Consider the following 16,888-nt stretch of genomic DNA (forward strand, 5'->3'; position numbering starts at 1 on the left):
ATTAAATGGAGAATTTAAAATGCAAGACAAGGATAGAAAGTTACAAAATGTGATATAAATAAGATATTGATTCGTAGTTGATAAATGGCAAAGAATGATGATATATAAACAAGAAAGATCTATGTTTCTCCAGGTCTGATTATAAACAGAAACCCCACCCTTCCTCCTTCCTCCACTGTTGTTTACGTATCAAGGTTAGGAGAATAACTAGAAGGTAGGTATAGAAGTACACCTGTAGAATACAAAAATCTAATTAAATACAAATTAAAACATTTCAATTCGAAATTATTGCTCAGAGCAGCTTTGTTTTTATATACTTTAAACACTGTAACTGGGTGAATCATTTTAGTTAAGACATTAGGATATCCATTAAACACAATCGTGAAGTCCGATTACATATCATAAATATTAATTTAAGTTAAAAACTTTTAACAGGGCAGAAGGAGTTAAACTCTTTCTTAATGAGTTTAATTCATACTCTAGCTCAAGGTTATAATGCAAGGAATGTTATTTCAGAGGTGTACGCATCTTTTGTACTGCAGTGTGCTGTCTGGGCGGTGATGTAAACACAAGACGGATGTCAAAGCCTCACATGGGATCCATCTTTCACATAAAGAATCAATGAAATATTATGGTCCATTGTAAACTATTATGTGAATTATCAAAATTTTAAAATTAAATGCTTTTATCCTCCTCGGATACTAAACGAACACTGATGCATCTATTCTTGTTTACAAATTCCGCACAGAAAGAACTGGTTTCAATAAGTAAGCAAAGACTACGCAACTGCAATTAATTCTCCTTGCATTATAACCTTGCTCTAGCTAATCTCTTATGGGTCAACGTTAAGCGATTGTACAAGGTATAAGAAATCAGGAATCTTCAAATTCGATCAATGCAACTTATTTTCATTCAAAATTACCAGCCTCAATACAAAACTTCTTAATAAAAATCTCTATTTGAGCTTGTAAATGTTTCCAGATGTTGGACATAGGAATCTTAGTTTCAACTTTTTAAAACTTCAGAAAAGGGACAGTGGCTTTTTAAAGACTAAAATTGATATCTAATTTTAATTTATTACGCCTGCAATTCTGTCAATAACACTTTTAACAAACTGGTTCTTTAAAATTACGATAAAACTGTTAAGAATTGTAGAAATAATATTTATATTAAGAAATATTTTAAAGCATAGGTTTTGGTGGAGTGTAGGAACAATTCAAAACTGTTACTTAAGTCATTGAATGTTGAAAAATACACAAAATATCCCTACTTTTTTATGCTATGAATGCGACAATGCCTTTTTTCACACCTAAAAGTTTTCCCAAAAGAAAAATGGTGAACAACCCCTTTAAGTACAAGAAGAGTAAGTGTATGGATATGATATTCCGGATGGATGTGAAGGGTTAAACCGGATTTCCGGATTAAATCACTAATTTATCAAAATACGATTAATATGTGTTAGAAACAATTTATTTATTTATTAATTATTCCCCCCCCCCTCCCCCTCCCATACTTCTATATCTACAATTTATATATAAATTTGGTATGGCTATCTGTATGTTAGATGTTTTTTATGCATTTAAAAAACGCCAAAAACCGACCCGAACCGAACGATTGGGTCTAAATTTGTGTGGCCAAGTCAAAACAAAAATTTCACTGCCACCAATTTGACCAGGAACACCCGCAAACATTTTTGTTCATTGAAGTTATGCGAAAAATTGGCTACTTGAAAAGCGTCAGTTACAAGTAAAAATTGTTACTAGTATTCATAAACTTGGGTAGGATTGTAATATTTAACTAACAATGGAGTATCTTGTATTTTCAAAATCTGAGTTTTATATTCAAAAGTTGAGTATTTCTATATTTTGAAACAATTTAGGATTTATGTATTTTCAAACAATTTTGTAATTATGATTTAAAACTAATAAGGTACTTTAGTAATTTAAAATAATTAGGTAATTATCTATTTTGAAGTAATTTGGTTTTATGCAAAAAATACCAAAAAAATATTATTGCAATTGGTTCATTTTAATTCAGTATTATTCCACCTAAAACATGAACCCTTCAAAAAAAAATTAGGTGGTTTCTTAAACGACAATAATCCCTGTTTTTTAATACTCACATTATTCAAATCATTTTGTTTTTATGTATTTTCAAAAAATTTGTTTTCATGTTTTCTTTCAAATAATAAGGTTTTGTAATGTGTATTTTAAAAATTATTATATTTTTTTATATAATTTATTCACACACAAAGATATACACTCATATATATATGTATATGGTGTAGTTTAAATTTGTTGGGTATTGATGTATTTTTTTATTATTTGGTAATTAACTATTGGACATAATATTTTGTTTTATCTATTTTTACACAATTTTTGGGTTTAAATGTTATTTTTAAACAAATTGACAATTCAATGACCTTTGCTTATTTATTTCCCACATTGTTAAACATCTTAGTTTAAGATAAATATTTTTAAGTTAAAGGTTCAATAAGAGGGGAAGAGTAAGTCCAATATTATTCTAGACAACAAATCCGTTATTACCTAGTACATGGTTAGCGTTGGGTGAGTGCAGGGTGATATTAATTGCGGGAATATGATTGTTATCGTAGAGACCTGAGGATCCATTTACTCCATACCCTCTACACAATACAGATATTTCAAACTTATTCATCTAGACCCAGTGAGATAATGAAGGACTGTTCGCGAAGAAAGAAAGGCGGATAAATTAAGCAAATCTTAAATCATAACCCTGTCGACAGTTACTTTCATTTCTGTCTGATGTTTAATATTTACGTTACGGTAAGATGATAATGAAATATAACTTAAAATTTGTAAATAAATCCTTTAAAATCCGGATTGGCCCCTTTCCAGCTCCCCGACATCTTATCCGGATATACTTTCCGGCTCCCCGACATCTTTTAAAATAACTTAAAGAAAATTCTAAACTTTTCTTTTAAATAGAGGTATTCTGTATTCCCTGTCTGAGGGTAGATATGATCGAACAAGGTCATCCTCGCTGTCCTCCCCGGTCTCAGGTCCTTCGTCTAGAATATTTATATATACATTACAACCAGGAGCGTATTTTAGGGTTAGGTGAGATTGGAACAATTTCTGGGCCGAGCGCTGCGGCTAAGACAAGCTAGGGGACCTTGCGCTGCAGCCAGGAGTCAGGACAGACCTTCAATTTAAAATTTCCAACTAAATTAGTATATATTTAAGGTTAGGATAGGTTAAGACACTTTCTGGGCCAAGCGCTGCGGCTAGGGGCCGAGTGCTGCTGCTAAGATAGGATAGGGGGCCGGGTGCTGCAGCCACATGACAATCTTTATGCATTTGTTAAATATGAGATGCACATACAAGTTTGATAGGATGGGGACGGGGGGGGGTCCAAAAATAGTTCTCTAGGAAATTACCACAAAATTAGTTTTTCATATTAAATTCTCCGATTTTTTAGTAAAATTTTAGACTTGGGGGAACTGATTTCTGAAGAGAGTGGAGGGGGGGGGGGTTAGGGGGAATTTCATTATACCTGAAGAGAAAAAGTGTGGACTAAGCCGGTGTGGGATTCTTTCCTTCATTTTAGAATCCATCCTTTCTAACACAGAGCTCTGATATTCATTCCTCAAATCCGATCCATGCAGAATTCAAAATTTGTTTAATTCATGTAAATTTATTAATTTCGTCACAATCATCAATCGTCGTAGAAGATCTTAGGTTCAAATAAACTAACTATTTCAATCCATAATAAATATTTAAAATTTGTTGTTTAAAGTTCTTAATCACATTTTTTCTGAAATATAAGATACGTCAACTAAAGGTGCAAATGTCATTTAAAAACGACAAAAAAATATTTTTTAACTTTCTCCACGAACAGGTTAAATATTGAGTTAAGATGTTTGAATCATCTGTATTGACAAATTGATAGATTTTATGGAAGTTACAGGAAATGAAATAAATAGAATTTTCTAGGTCGGATGAACCTCAAATTACGAACAGCATGATATTGAATTTCTCATTTCTCATCCGATCTTTAAACTGTAAGACAGGTAGATTGGTTCATCCTTCCTTTCTAGTTTTCTCAGGGATCAGAGAGAGAGAAGGGGGCAGGTAGAGAACAATAACAGAGAGATAGATAGATAAATACAACGTACAAGGACAGGTGGATAGATAGATATCTCCTGCCACCTGCCTCGAACCAAAACAGGGGGTTTTTCAAAACCATATTTGATGTATAAAAACATAATTTTGACTTGTTCTGATTTCTTAAAAATCCATAAAAAAAAATTTGTTCGTCTTAAAAGAATTTAAAACCCTGATTAGTCTTTTAAATGTTACTTTAAATGTCGTCTTAGTTTTTTTAGTTTTTAAGTAAGTAATTATTTATTTTTAAAATATAACAAAAACATACAAAATTAAGTGTTTAAGGAGAAAATATTTGAAAATGCTCAAAAATAATATTAAATTCTATTATGATTAACATTATTGGTTTTGAGATTTTTAAATTAAAAGTTAAATATATCACATCTGCAGATGCATATGCAGCCTTGTACGTTTTTTCCTTTCAAACACAAAGCAGAGTTATAAATCCAGATAAAAGTCGATAATTACTGTATTTCAAAATAATAGTTCTACATTAAGACGTAATTGAACGCTAGTTTCTCTCCAAACTAAGAAACCAAAGACAGGAGGAATTTTCTGAAAAGTTAGAGTTTTTCTAATAAAATTCTGCGGCAATTAGGATTTTTTAAACCACACGTCACACTTTATGATATTCAAACGGGCTGAGTTCCCCTCTTAAAATTTGAGGCAAATCCAAACAAATAGACAAACAGAGAATTGCGTTTCTGAAGAATTTAGTAGTATTGTCCATTTAAAAAAATAGTTTTCCTGGAAGACTTTCAATATTTCTGTTAGTTTTTTGGGGGGGGATTCCGTTTTAATACAAATACAAGTTAAACTCTCATAATTGATCTTCGAGCGTGATATCTTCAAGTTCTAGTTAATTAATTCTTCATCTCTTATCTCAAAATTTATCTCTCAAACAGTTGACGTTGACGTTGACGTTGACGTTGACGTTGACGTTGACGTTGTCAACCTTGAATTAGGGCTCGGCAAATTAGTTCCTATAACGAAACGGAGGCTTTCGAACATTACCGGAAGAGTCCTTTCACGAACGGCAAAAATCGTTAACTTTTAAATCGTCAACGAAAGGGATTAGCTGTTTTTGAAAGAAAAAATTAAAGATTCAAAACGAAAACGAAACGGATGTGTTCTTAGATTTATCTCCAAGTAGGTCAGCAGTGTAGTTAATCTTCTCATGCCTTCCACTCCATCTTCTTAAGCAACTTAACGTCTAAGTATGAAATAGGGTTACAAAGGACTAGTGACTTATATTACTCATTGCATATTATGTATATGGAGGAGCAACGGCTACAAAAAGACCACGGAAAAATGTAGATTATCAGGACTCTAAAATTTAGGATTATGTACTCCAGGAGTACTATAGACTCTGGAATATAGTATAATGTACTCCAGGAGTACTATAGACTCTAGAATATAGTATAATGTACTCCAGGAGTACTATAGACTTTAGGATACAGTATGTGTACTCCAGGATTAAAAGACTTTAGGTTAAAGGACTCAGGACACAAGGCTCAGGATACAATTGACTCCTGGATACAATCATACAGACTCATTTAAGGATATTTAGTACACATGGGATACAGTACTCATAGGATACAGTGCTCATAGGATACAGTACTCATAGGATAAGTACTTATAGAATACAGTACTCATAGATACAGTACTCATAGGATACAGTAATCAAGGATACAGTAATAATAGGATACAGTTCTCATAGGATACAGCTAAATTATAGGATACAGTACTCATAGGATACAGTACTCACAGGATACAGTACTCAAGGATAAAGTACTCATAGGCTACAGTACTCTTAGGATACAGTACTCATAGGATACAGTACTCGTAGGATACAGTACTCATACGAAACATTACTGATAGGATACAGTACTCAACGATACAGTACTCATAGGATACAGTAGTACTCAAGGATACAGTACTCCTAGGATACAGTACTCATAGGATACAATACTCATAGGATACAATACTCATACGATACAGTACTCCGGGATAGGAGTCTCCTGGATACTTGACTTATGTGAGACATTTAAGTCCGTTCTTCAGAATATGTCAAGATTTCAAAATACTGATATATCAGTATATGTATATACTGTAGGACATCAAGAACTATAAGGATAAGTATTGTATGATATAAAAACTCTAGGATAATTGAGTGACTGTGGGAAATGTAAGGCTATGGGTTGCAGTGCGTCGAACTACAAGAATTATTTTAGTATATTTAGGACTCTAGGATACAGTACACCATGGTACAAGACTTATTGTAGGATATTTAGGACTTCAGGATACAGTACTCCTAAAATACAAGATCGACTTATTGTAGGATATTTAATACTCCAGGATACAATACTCTTATAATACAAGACTTATTGTAGGATATTTAGAACTCCAGGATACAGTACTCCTAAAATATAAGATATATTGTAGGATATTTAGAACTCCAGGATACAGTACTCCTAAAATACAAGATATATTGTAGGATATTACTATTATTATTATATAAAGATTCATAAGATATAAATGCATATATAAATGGTGTAGTTTGAATTTGTTTAAATAAATTTTTGAATATATAGTTTTACAAAAGAAAAAAGAAAATATGAAAAATTATGAACAAATAGTCGACATTGATCATTACTCATTTCATAACATCTTTATCATTTCAGTTATTACGTAATCATCGAATCCTTCAATATATAAAAATTATTCGTTCTTGTATTTAAAAGTTCTTGTAAAACCGGAACTTTCCATACATGGTCCAATGGGACATCAAAATATTTCATTTGTTTCTTAGCTAACATTTTACTAAGATCAGAAAGATTTACAGAACAATCATTTTCAATGGAAAATAAATTTGCATTTTTGCATAAATTAGAAAGAAATCTAATGTAATGTCATAGAAAGACACATATCTAATTCTACTATAAAGCTAACATGGTTTTTACATGGTAAACATTGTGAAATACTTTCAATCAAATACATATGAGTATCTCTAGGTACATTAAAAGAATTCTAATAGCCGTATTCCATGCTGTATACAAATGGGAACTCAAGGTCCAAATACTAGATCCCAAATTCCAAAATGAAAAACTCTAAAGGATATTAAAGACGGCGAAATTTCCACTGTTTTCTGGTTCCCACTGTACGTAGTTCTGGTATTTGGTTTTGCAAACTTACGAGTGGATGGCGAGGGGGGGGAGCTTGTTATTTGGTTTTGCAAACATACGGACCGTCTTGTCCATCTACCATGCAGTTGAGGAGTTTTGGAGGAGAAATAAGAGGATGGGGTGGAAGCGGAATAGGAGGAGGTGGAGAAGGGAATGAAGAAGAGGAGGGGGTGGAGAAGAGGAAGGAAGAGAGGAGGAGGAGGAAGAGGTGGAGAAGGGGAATGAAGAAGAGGAGGAAGAGGAAGAAGAGGAGGAGGTGGAGAAGAGGAAGGAAGAGAGGAGGAGGAGGAAGAGGTGGAGAAGGGGAATGAAGAAGAGGAGGAAGAGGAGGAGGTGGAGAAGAAGAAAGAGGAGGAGGAAGAGGATTGTTTTAATAATTTGTATATAATCCCCAACTCCGTCCAGGGTATTGAATTATGTATTTCCTGGAAGTCTTGTTTTATTTAAGAAAAAAAAGTTTCTTTGAAATCTGATTTTAGTAAACAATGTCTATACAATATATGCCATTAGATACAGTGAGACCCATAAAAATGTGGAATGGCAAGACGTTTAAGCAATTTTATATCTGTTTGATGTTGTTGCTAATAAGTAAAAACAGATCTGTCCACACTGCACAATTATGGGTTCCATGTTCATTTGACTATATATTTAGAATCATAACTTGAGTCTAACAGTTTTACGGGTCTCACTGTTTAGTAACATGGTAAATAAAATTAAGACTCTATGGGAGATCAGCACTAGTATTTTCCCCAAAAAAATTCCCAAGGGCGACTTCCCAAATGACAATTTCCCAAGTGGCAACTTCCCAAAGGTTAGGTTAGACTTATGATCGAGGCGCTGCGACAAGAACATGCTAGGGTTCGAGCGCTGCATCAAGGACATACTTTGGAAGTTACCGCTTGGGAAATTGTCATTTGGAAAGTACCTAACATCGTAAAAACAACAGGAAAGGAATTGCCAAGTCACGTGATTTTAAGTGACCTTAAATTAAACTTGATTCCTTAAACCTGTGGCCGAATTTAATGAATTTGAGCGGCGGTTTAAATTTAAGCCGCGGCTTAAATATGGTTGGTTCCGCTAAAAATTGTATCAAATGTTTCAAGATTTTAGCCGGCGCTAAATTTAAACCGGGTTTTGGCGGATTTTGGCGGATTTAAACCGCGGCTCAAATTCTTTAAATTCCATCTCTGCATATACAATATATCTGATAACAATTTTGTATTTATTGAACTTAAATGTAGTAATTATCAGTAATTTATTTACTTGTGTTTAAATAGAAATCCTGATGGGGTAATTTCATAGCTGTGACTCACTGAAGAAAAGACAAAGATCTCTCCGTCATTAGAGGTTTCGGTTTGGTTAACCGGTCTACAATTCGTGTTAGGTTGATATTTCTCTTAAAATCATAGAAAATCCATTTTCTTTTAACCATTAACATTGATTTTTGAATCTTTTTTTAATCTCTCTTCCTACTGAAAATAATTGATTTTGAATTATTTCTCCTTAATTTTTCTTATAAAATCTTTTAATCTTTTTCGTTTTTTTGTTACAGTCTATTATTCATCTTCATTCTCCTTATATACATTTTTAATCTTTGGTTATTTTCCACTTTCATTTCTCTTAATTATTTGATATTTATTCATTCATTGTTTTTCTTCTTGTTTTTTTTCTCTCAATTAACTAATTAGAGCACTGTTATTTTAGTTCGCAGTGTTATAAAGTTTTTGGACAGAAATTTTCTCTTTATCGAGAACCTTCTAGATTTGAGAAAGTTTAAGTCCAAAAACTGTAAAGCAAAATAATGGTGTTATAGGCAATTTTATGAAACTTAGTGTACTTGTCTTAACTAAATGGTTCTTTTAAATCAAATAAGCTTTGAAACAAATCAGAAGTCAAAATATAAAGTTGATTTCAATTTTATTTTCATTTCAACTGGAAAAAATATTTTGGAAATATCCAAATTTTTTTTTAGAAAATCCGGGAACCAATCAAAACTATGTGCTATGTGCTATAATTGCTATAATGTACAACTAATTTAACTTTTTTAGAACGATGATTACTTTATAGCACGTTAATTATGAAATTCACGATGAAGTGAGTAAGTCGAATGATGAAGTACAAAATAGTTTCATAAAAATATTTTTAGTTTTCTTATTGATTTTGTTTCTATGTATTACTATAGTTTATAGTATACAGAGAAATTCTTTCATGGAGGAACAAAATCTTTCAAATTTTAGTTTGCTATGGAAGTTTTAATTTGTTTAATTTTCCATTTTTTTTGTAAAAGAAACAACATGATATTTCATTTCACCAGTCCTCGGATGTTAATATGATATTGATATTATTTCAGTCACTTTATTTGATAAGATACTGTATTTATTAAAATGAAGGAATAAAGAATTGATCCTAGAATTTAAAAGTGCCCACATGTAAGGCGAGATCAAGCGTTCAAAATCAAAGATACTCAGCAAAAACGCGGGACCTCTGAACCCTCCATAATCAAGAAAGAAATTAAGGTTTATAAGAAGCACCTTGCAGAATGATGAAATAAAAGCTACTCTGAATTCCAAAATAAAAAAGTCGCTTATATACAACAGAAAACGCTTATATTCAACAAAAAATCGCTTATTTGGCAGTCCATCCATCACTACCAGATTTTTGTTGAATATTAGCGATTTTTTATATCTTAATTTAGGGAAGGGGGGGATAAAACATTTTCTCTTTGTATACATTGTAAAACAAAAAACAAACAAAAAATTTACGATTTTTATAAAAAAAAAATCGGGGATTTTCTAAATTTTCAAAAATTGAATTATGTTAGAGGCATATTTTTGAAAAATTGATCATCCTTAAACCTTCCCAGGGGTCACGCGAGGACCCCCCAAAAAATTGTGCACAATCGGACACAAATCAACAGAAAAACAAAAAGACAGACAAGAAAACTATATATATAGAAGAAAACTAATTTAAACGATAAATCCAGGGAGCTTTGAGCCTTTTTCTTGGGATCATGACTTTTACTTTCTTTACTGTACATTAAACTAAAATAAATTGCACAAAAGATTGGAGTTTTACATGTTTTCAATTATAACCTCTCTTACTATATTGTATAGAGCTATTGAGAAGAACAAAAGCAAGGCATATCAGAGCATTTGTGAAGGGGGGGGGGGCACATTTTGTGCGCCTGAGCGCACCGAAAAAATAATTGTGTGTGCCCCCCTTGGCATCTTTGTGCCCCACCTGAAAAACCCCTATTTCGAAAAAATATTGATAACTATGTAAACACATCATATACACACTTCCATATTACAAGTGTTAATAAATTATTTATGTAATTTTCTTAAATGGACTCATCAGACACTTCCTCTTAATACTGTGCTGTGAAGCTGTTTAAGCTTCAGTGGGTTGAAAAATAGAGATGGAAACGTTTCTTAAAAAATATCTATATTTTCATAGGATCGATACATATTGTATTATAATTAATAATATCAAATATATATTTACACTGAACCCAGTATTGATTAAAGCTTTTTTAATGAAACTTTTTAGTTAAGGGCAAAAGTGAGATTTTAAAGTATTTTTTCTATACGATGTAATCATACTTAAATGGAATACATGCGTAATTTCAAGTGACCCTAATTTAAAGAGTGGCATGTCCGATATACCTTTGATGAAACCTTCATTTCTCCATCGTTTCTGAAGCAAGAAACGCATGAGTCACTTTTGTAGAGAAACCACAAATAGAAATATTCAGTTTTCAAAATGGGAAACATGGATATTTAATGCAATACTTGATCAGACAAAGCTTTAAAGGGTATTGTTGTAAATCAGAATATATCTTATTTCTTTTCCTTATGTTTTAGTTTGGGTGAGTGCAAAGCAATGGAATGTAGAATGTAGATTGCCTAAGAAAGGGAAATGCAAGCCATGGGGGGCACCCAAGGGGGGGGAGCGTACGCCCCTGAACAAAAATGGTTTGAATTTCTAATATACAACCGGATAAACTGGCTTTTTTATACTTTTGCATAAAATCAAAAACTAGAGAAGCTAAAGGGTGAACAAGTCGTGCCTAGCAATGTTGCATTAATCAGACCTTCTTCTTCTCTCTATTGTGGAGTCCATATACGATCAGTTTTTGGTTGGCCAGGATTCTTAGGTATAAAAAGAAAGTGACCAAGGACTGAAAATATATAAAAATATGATCGTTTTCTTTTTTTACACACAAAAATTTAGATTATTTAGTCTTCAAAATCCATCTTGTTTTTACAAACCTTTTCTATTAAAAACCACCATAAATTGGGATACCAGGCACGATATGAGACCAGTGTTTATGTGTTAAATGTTCCTTTGTCATTTGTAAATTTACAACCATTTTGTAAATTGATATTTCATAGGTAAATAGATTAAAAAATAAACATGTATAAGTATATTTTGTAAATTGTTAACACGTAATTGTAAATGCATTAGTGTCTAAGTATCATCAATATTTATTTTTAAGTAAATTTACAATTTACAATTTACAATTTACAATATACAATTTACAACTTACAATTTACAATTTACAATTTACAATTTACAATTTACAATTTACAATTTACAATTTACAATTTACACTTTACGAAATATGTTTAAAAAATGTTTATATATGTAATGAACTATAAAGTATGTAAAAGTCTAAAATGTAATAATATGGAAAAAGTTCTTAATAAAGAGACACAATCTCTAGTTTTAGTAAGCAGGGGGTAGATGGGGATATGCAGATTTGTGGAAAAATGACAGATGGGCCCATATTGAGGATTGAGGGTAGGGTCCACGCAGGGGAAGGGGCGGGGATGGGAAGTGGGGGGAATGTTGCATCATGTACTTTAAATAAAGGAACAAAAGTAAAAGTAAGCATGAAAAAAAACCACAATGAAAAAAATGGCAGGTGCAGGGTAACCCCCCCCCCCCACAAACACTTACGTAAACATTAAGCATATAACTTTTTGCTTCCTCAAAACCACTTATCAATTTTGTCCTCCACTATTTTAAATAATTCTAAGATTCTCCCATTTTTCTTTTTTCTAATATTTCATTCTGCTATTATTTCTTCCTTTTAAATATAATTCTTATCCTTTTGATATTCTTTTTTAATTCTTATATTCTCCTCTTTTTCCTATTTCTCCTCTATCTCCTCTTTTTCCCATTTCTCCTCTTTTTTCTCTCTTTCCTCATTTTTCCTCTTTTACCTCTTTCTACTCTTTTTCCTATTTCTCCTCTTTTTCCTCTTTCTCCTCTTTTTCCTCTTTCTCATCTTTCTCCTCTATCTCCTCTTTTTCCTCTTTCTCCTCTTTTCCTCCTTTTTTTGTTTCTCTTCTAACTTTTCTTGTTCATTTTCCTTCTTTAAATTGGTATTCTTCCTTTTCTTGATTTCTTAACCGTTTTATAATATTTGTCAGTTTAGTAAAAACTTGAAATTAAAATGTCAATGATTATCGATTCTTAAAAGCAAGCGTGGAGGGAGTGCACATTAACTATTCATAGTAAATATTGATTTTTATTGATTGAAATCCTGGTCAATGACTACACTTTTACCATTGAATGCTACGTACTTTGCTTTAAAAGGTTTTCTCATCATTCCGATAAAAAAGATTGTGTAGAAAAACTTTTTGTAAAATCAATTCCACCATTGTGTTCTGCTTAATTACTGAAATATGTCATTTAAGATTAAGTCTCTTTATCTGATAACACCTTTTATTTCTACAATTTTTTCTCATTTAATTTTTTAAAAAGTTTTTTTATCAAATAGTTGGTATACATAAATAACCATTCTTGTAAATACTAATTTTACTTTATAATTTTCAGTCTGATAATGCTTATAATAATGTTTTACAAAACTGCAATTTTAAATTTGTGTATATTTTTATCTAATGTTTTTATCAGTTTTTAGCCCTGAATATAGAGAAGAAGTAGGTCATATATATACACCAGGAAGAGGGGTATATACACTATACACTAATACTATACAGTGTATACAAGAGAATCAATAATTTCAACTCAAGATAGATGGATACATACATTTATAGATAGATAGATAGAAAGATAGACAGATAGATAGAAAGAAATATATACATATAGATATTTAATGGATAGAAAGAAAGATAAAAAGATATATATAGAAACATATAGACACAAAAATATATAAATGTAGACATTAAAGTTATCAAAGTTTCAATTTAAAAAAAAAATCATTTAAGACATTAACTATATTTTTGGTATATCATAAGAAATGTAAAACCACGAAAACGTCAAGCGTAAGGGAACCGTATAGACGTAATTTCTGCTCATTCCTTGCCTTAGTATAGAAAAAATATGATGAGTACACGGAAAATCTTCTTTTTTGTTGTCAAGCCTCGTTAATGATTTATTTATGTGAGTAATGCAGTGATCTGAGGTACACTTACCAAAGAAATCATGGTTTTAGCTCTGAGAGTGTGCTCATCATTCATTTTTTCTCGTCCTTACATTTGATCAATTTTTTAGGAAAATTAAAATTCAATTTTTTTTTTGGGGGGATNGGGAGGTCCAGCAAAAAGGGATGAACTCTCATCGGTTAAGTCAATCGTTTTGACGTTATTTGAATCCAAACAAGTCATGCATTCAAACAGACAAGCCAAGTTAACATAGATTCAGACTGCTAGACAAAATTTGTATCAATTTTTTAGGACTGGGTCTACTTTAAAGTGTCGCACCGCCTTGGCATTTACTTTTACCTGACTGAATTATACTTTTTTGTAGCCCTAGACATGTACATTTTAGAATGTAAAGCACTTGTTTTTGTCTTTAATTTTTAAGAAGTAATAGACAAAATTCTCAATAATTTTTCCTGGAGAGCTTGCAACCTTTGCTGCACTGTAAATTATAAATAATTATTATTTCGACTCAATTACCTAGCTTAGTCGATATTCACGTTCCCCATGTAAGCACAATACACTTGGGGAATTGTGATTATTTAATGCAATAAACTCATTTTATACTTAGAACAAAATATTTTAAGACTGAATTTTTCAGAAAATTTAAATCACAGATCAAGCGACTAAACCCAATTAAAAGAAAAGAAGCATTTATAGATTTTAAAATTCGCTTATAAAAAGAGACAATATACGAAAAAATAATAAACCATGCCATTAATTTTTTAACATCATTTTTGAATTAACTTGTCTCTTTTTTAAATTCTCCATCTTTGCAACCTGATTGTATAAACCTTTGATGTTTCAATTCAAACTTAGTTTTTTGAACTAACAGAATTCATATTTTGAAATAAATAAGGTTTCTACATTGGGTTGCAAAGATATAGGGATTGTGGCAACAACTCAATTTCTTTAGTGTTTCTTTTGTAAGGATCAAACTAGTTTTAATTATTTGTTTGATTTTATAATCAGATATTTAAATCTTAAATTACTCTTTTTGATCGGATGAATCTCGTCTGTTGAAAGAAACCTTTCTCTGAAACCTTTGAACCAAATAATCAAAAATTAATTAAAAATAATCTGTTCAAACTAGTTTATTGATATAAGTAAAATGATAAACTGCGACTTAAACCATTCGTATAATATACATCAGTACTGTCACTAAACTTGAGTAAATAAACCTGAACCAATAAATAAACCTGAAATTAATCTTAAACCTTAAACTTATCCTAAGCTAAAAATAAACCGCAATCTTAAACCTAAAAATAAACATAAATATTAACAATAAACTTAAATTGATTTCTAAATAAATCTAGACCTATATAGAATAAAATTTACAACGAAATTTAAATCTGGTATCTGAACCTAAACCTAAAACCAAACTTTAAACAAAAACATCCTAAACCTAAACCTAAACCTAAACCTAAACCTAAATCTTAATCTAAACCTAAACCTAAACCTAAATCTAAACCTAAACCTAAAACCAAACTTTAAACTAAAACAATCCTAAACCTAAACCTAAACCTTAATCTAAACCTAAATCTTAATCTAAACCTAAACCTAAACCTAAATCTAAACCTAAACCTAAAACCAAACTTTAAACTAAAACAATCCTAAACCTATACCTAAACCTAAATCTAAACCTAAACCTAAAGAAGAAAGTAGAATTAAAAGTAAATTATACCGAAGGTAAACTGCAAATGTAAACCTCTAATTCTAACCTAAGTTACAAACCTAAGCTTGAACCTTAATATCAATCATAAATTAATCCTACATCTAAACAAAGACTTTAAAATTAAACCTAAAAATATGCCTAAAGTTATATTTAGATTAAACCTAATTTACCTAAACTTCAAAATATGAAACTTAAGCTTATATCTACTGCTCTATTTCAAGATAAATTCTGAGGAAAAATAAGTTTACGAAGTAAAACCTTTTATTTCTCATTCTTTATACATTATACAATATATACATACATACATAAACAAACAGTAGGAATAAAATAGAGTAAAAAAATGTATAAAAGGACAGCAAAAACTGTAACAGGGTAACAAAATACATTTAACAGTTATAGAGTTCTTTTCTCAACATATATACATCCAGATCCTATTCTTTATCATACCAGAGAAACATATATATGTCCCTTGCATTTATTTTTAGATCAGGGACACTATATACGTCCCACGAATTCTTAAACATACAGGGTGTCCCAAAACATATTAGATCGTGTATTGAGCTATATATAAATTGTGATTTTAGGGACTAATCGGAAAATTTAAAAACAATGAATCATTTTTGAAAAATGTAAAAAGTTTTTATAAAAGTTTTCTTGCAGAAAATATTAGTTTTTTCGAGTATTATGTGCGTATTTTGGCGTTAAATCTTGGAGATAATCTAATATGATATGAAACGCTCTGTATATACGCTCCTTGCATACTTTTTTTTTAGACTGGAGTTACTACGTTACTCGTATTTTTTATCAGACCAAAGAAATATGTATATTGTATGTATCCCTTACATTAATGTTCAGCCCGAAGAAATTTCAAGTTTAATTTTTGGTTTCTGCATTCAATTAAGTACTTGATGGTTACTAAATTATTAAACACAGAAAGAAGCCAGTTCCAGCCTACAAGGGGCCCTGAAAACAAGAAAACGGACTGAACAATTTTCGTACAATCGTCTCTGAAGTCGCATCCTTTGTGGGTAACCCTGTATACCAGAGAAACCGTGTATCAGTCCCTTGTATTATCTTTCAGACTGGAGAAACGATACGTCCGTCGTATTCTTTTTTAGACTTGAAAAACATTTATACATGCAGGGGCAGATAGAGGATTTAAGTGAGGGTGGGCAAGATTTTTTAGGAACAAAAAATTCATAATCAGGAAAAAAAAATCGTGCCGCAGGCGAAAATTTGCTTTGACTTAAAAGACTCAAAAAGAGTCAAAATTAATGACAAAAAAACTAGATTTTTAACTTTTCACGCATTATAGTTTCTTAAGACAGATATTTTCCCTGTTTTGCACTAGGATTTCTTTCTCTTAAGCATGCTATTGAGAAGCTATTCTGAAAATAGAAACAAAAAAATCCAAAATCAGGGGGGGGGGCGAAT

General features: G+C 31.2%; 1 protein-coding gene across 5 annotated transcripts in view; it reads right to left on the reverse strand.

The window, feature by feature from the left end:
- The window catches only part of LOC111699095 (rho guanine nucleotide exchange factor 18), a 56,723-nt gene that overhangs the window by 30,295 nt on the left and 9,540 nt on the right, over window positions 1-16,888 (reverse strand). For all 5 annotated transcript variants that reach the window (XR_002764674.1, XR_002764675.1, XR_002764673.1 and 2 more), the window contains exons 3-5: window positions 3,535-3,795; window positions 2,983-3,049; window positions 2,547-2,644 (exon numbers count right to left, since the gene is read on the reverse strand). Coding sequence is in view for 1 of the 5 variants with exons in the window: in XM_023469665.1 (XP_023325433.1) it covers window positions 2,547-2,644; window positions 2,983-3,049; window positions 3,535-3,595 (226 nt within the window). In the remaining 4 variants the exon portion in view is untranslated. The remainder of the gene's footprint in view (window positions 1-2,546; window positions 2,645-2,982; window positions 3,050-3,534; window positions 3,796-16,888) is intronic.

Source organism: Eurytemora carolleeae, unplaced genomic scaffold (genome assembly GCF_000591075.1).
Source record: "Eurytemora carolleeae unplaced genomic scaffold, Eaff_2.0 scaffold215, whole genome shotgun sequence".
NCBI lineage: Eukaryota > Metazoa > Arthropoda > Copepoda > Calanoida > Temoridae > Eurytemora > Eurytemora carolleeae.